This window comes from Pygoscelis adeliae, unplaced genomic scaffold (genome assembly GCF_000699105.1).
Source record: "Pygoscelis adeliae isolate BGI_AS28 unplaced genomic scaffold, ASM69910v1 Scaffold836, whole genome shotgun sequence".
Classification (NCBI taxonomy): Eukaryota; Metazoa; Chordata; class Aves; order Sphenisciformes; family Spheniscidae; genus Pygoscelis; species Pygoscelis adeliae.
In genome coordinates, this window is record NW_008825013.1 from 86,378 (window position 1) to 86,665 (window position 288).

A 288-nucleotide genomic window follows, 5' to 3' on the forward strand; every position below is an offset into this window, starting at 1 on the left:
GCTGAGCCCCGGGGTGTGTGGTAGCCCTCCCCCCCTCCCCGTGCTGGCCCTTCGTCTCCCTGGGGCCGTACTCACCATGGCATGGTGCACCAGGTACTCCCAGGAGGAGCGGGACTGGTGGTTGAAGATGATGTCAAGGCTGTCGTGGATGAAGTAGCCTGCGGGATGAGGGAGAGAGCGTTGAGGGGGGCTGGCTTGTGCACCGTCGCCCACTGCGGTAAGGGGGAGCAGCAAGGAGGAGGAGGGTGGCGTGACCGTGCTCCAGGCGTCGGAAACGCCTCCGCCCCG

The 288-nt window shown here is 67.0% G+C and overlaps 2 protein-coding genes across 2 annotated transcripts in view; one reads left to right on the forward strand and one right to left on the reverse strand.

The window, feature by feature from the left end:
• Positions 1–162, reverse strand: part of TLCD1 (TLC domain containing 1) — a gene marked incomplete at its 5' end in the record, with an annotated part of 1,306 nt that extends 1,144 nt beyond the window's left edge. Inside the window, one exon of the mRNA XM_009326233.1 lies at positions 76–162. Within this exon, the coding sequence (XP_009324508.1) occupies positions 76–162 (87 nt within the window). The remainder of the gene's footprint in view (positions 1–75) is intronic.
• A 3-nt stretch (positions 163–165) lies between these two features.
• Positions 166–288, forward strand: part of NEK8 (NIMA-related kinase 8) — a 12,852-nt gene continuing 12,729 nt past the window's right edge. Inside the window, exon 1 of the mRNA XM_009326234.1 lies at positions 166–267. Within this exon, the coding sequence (XP_009324509.1) occupies positions 166–267 (102 nt within the window). The remainder of the gene's footprint in view (positions 268–288) is intronic.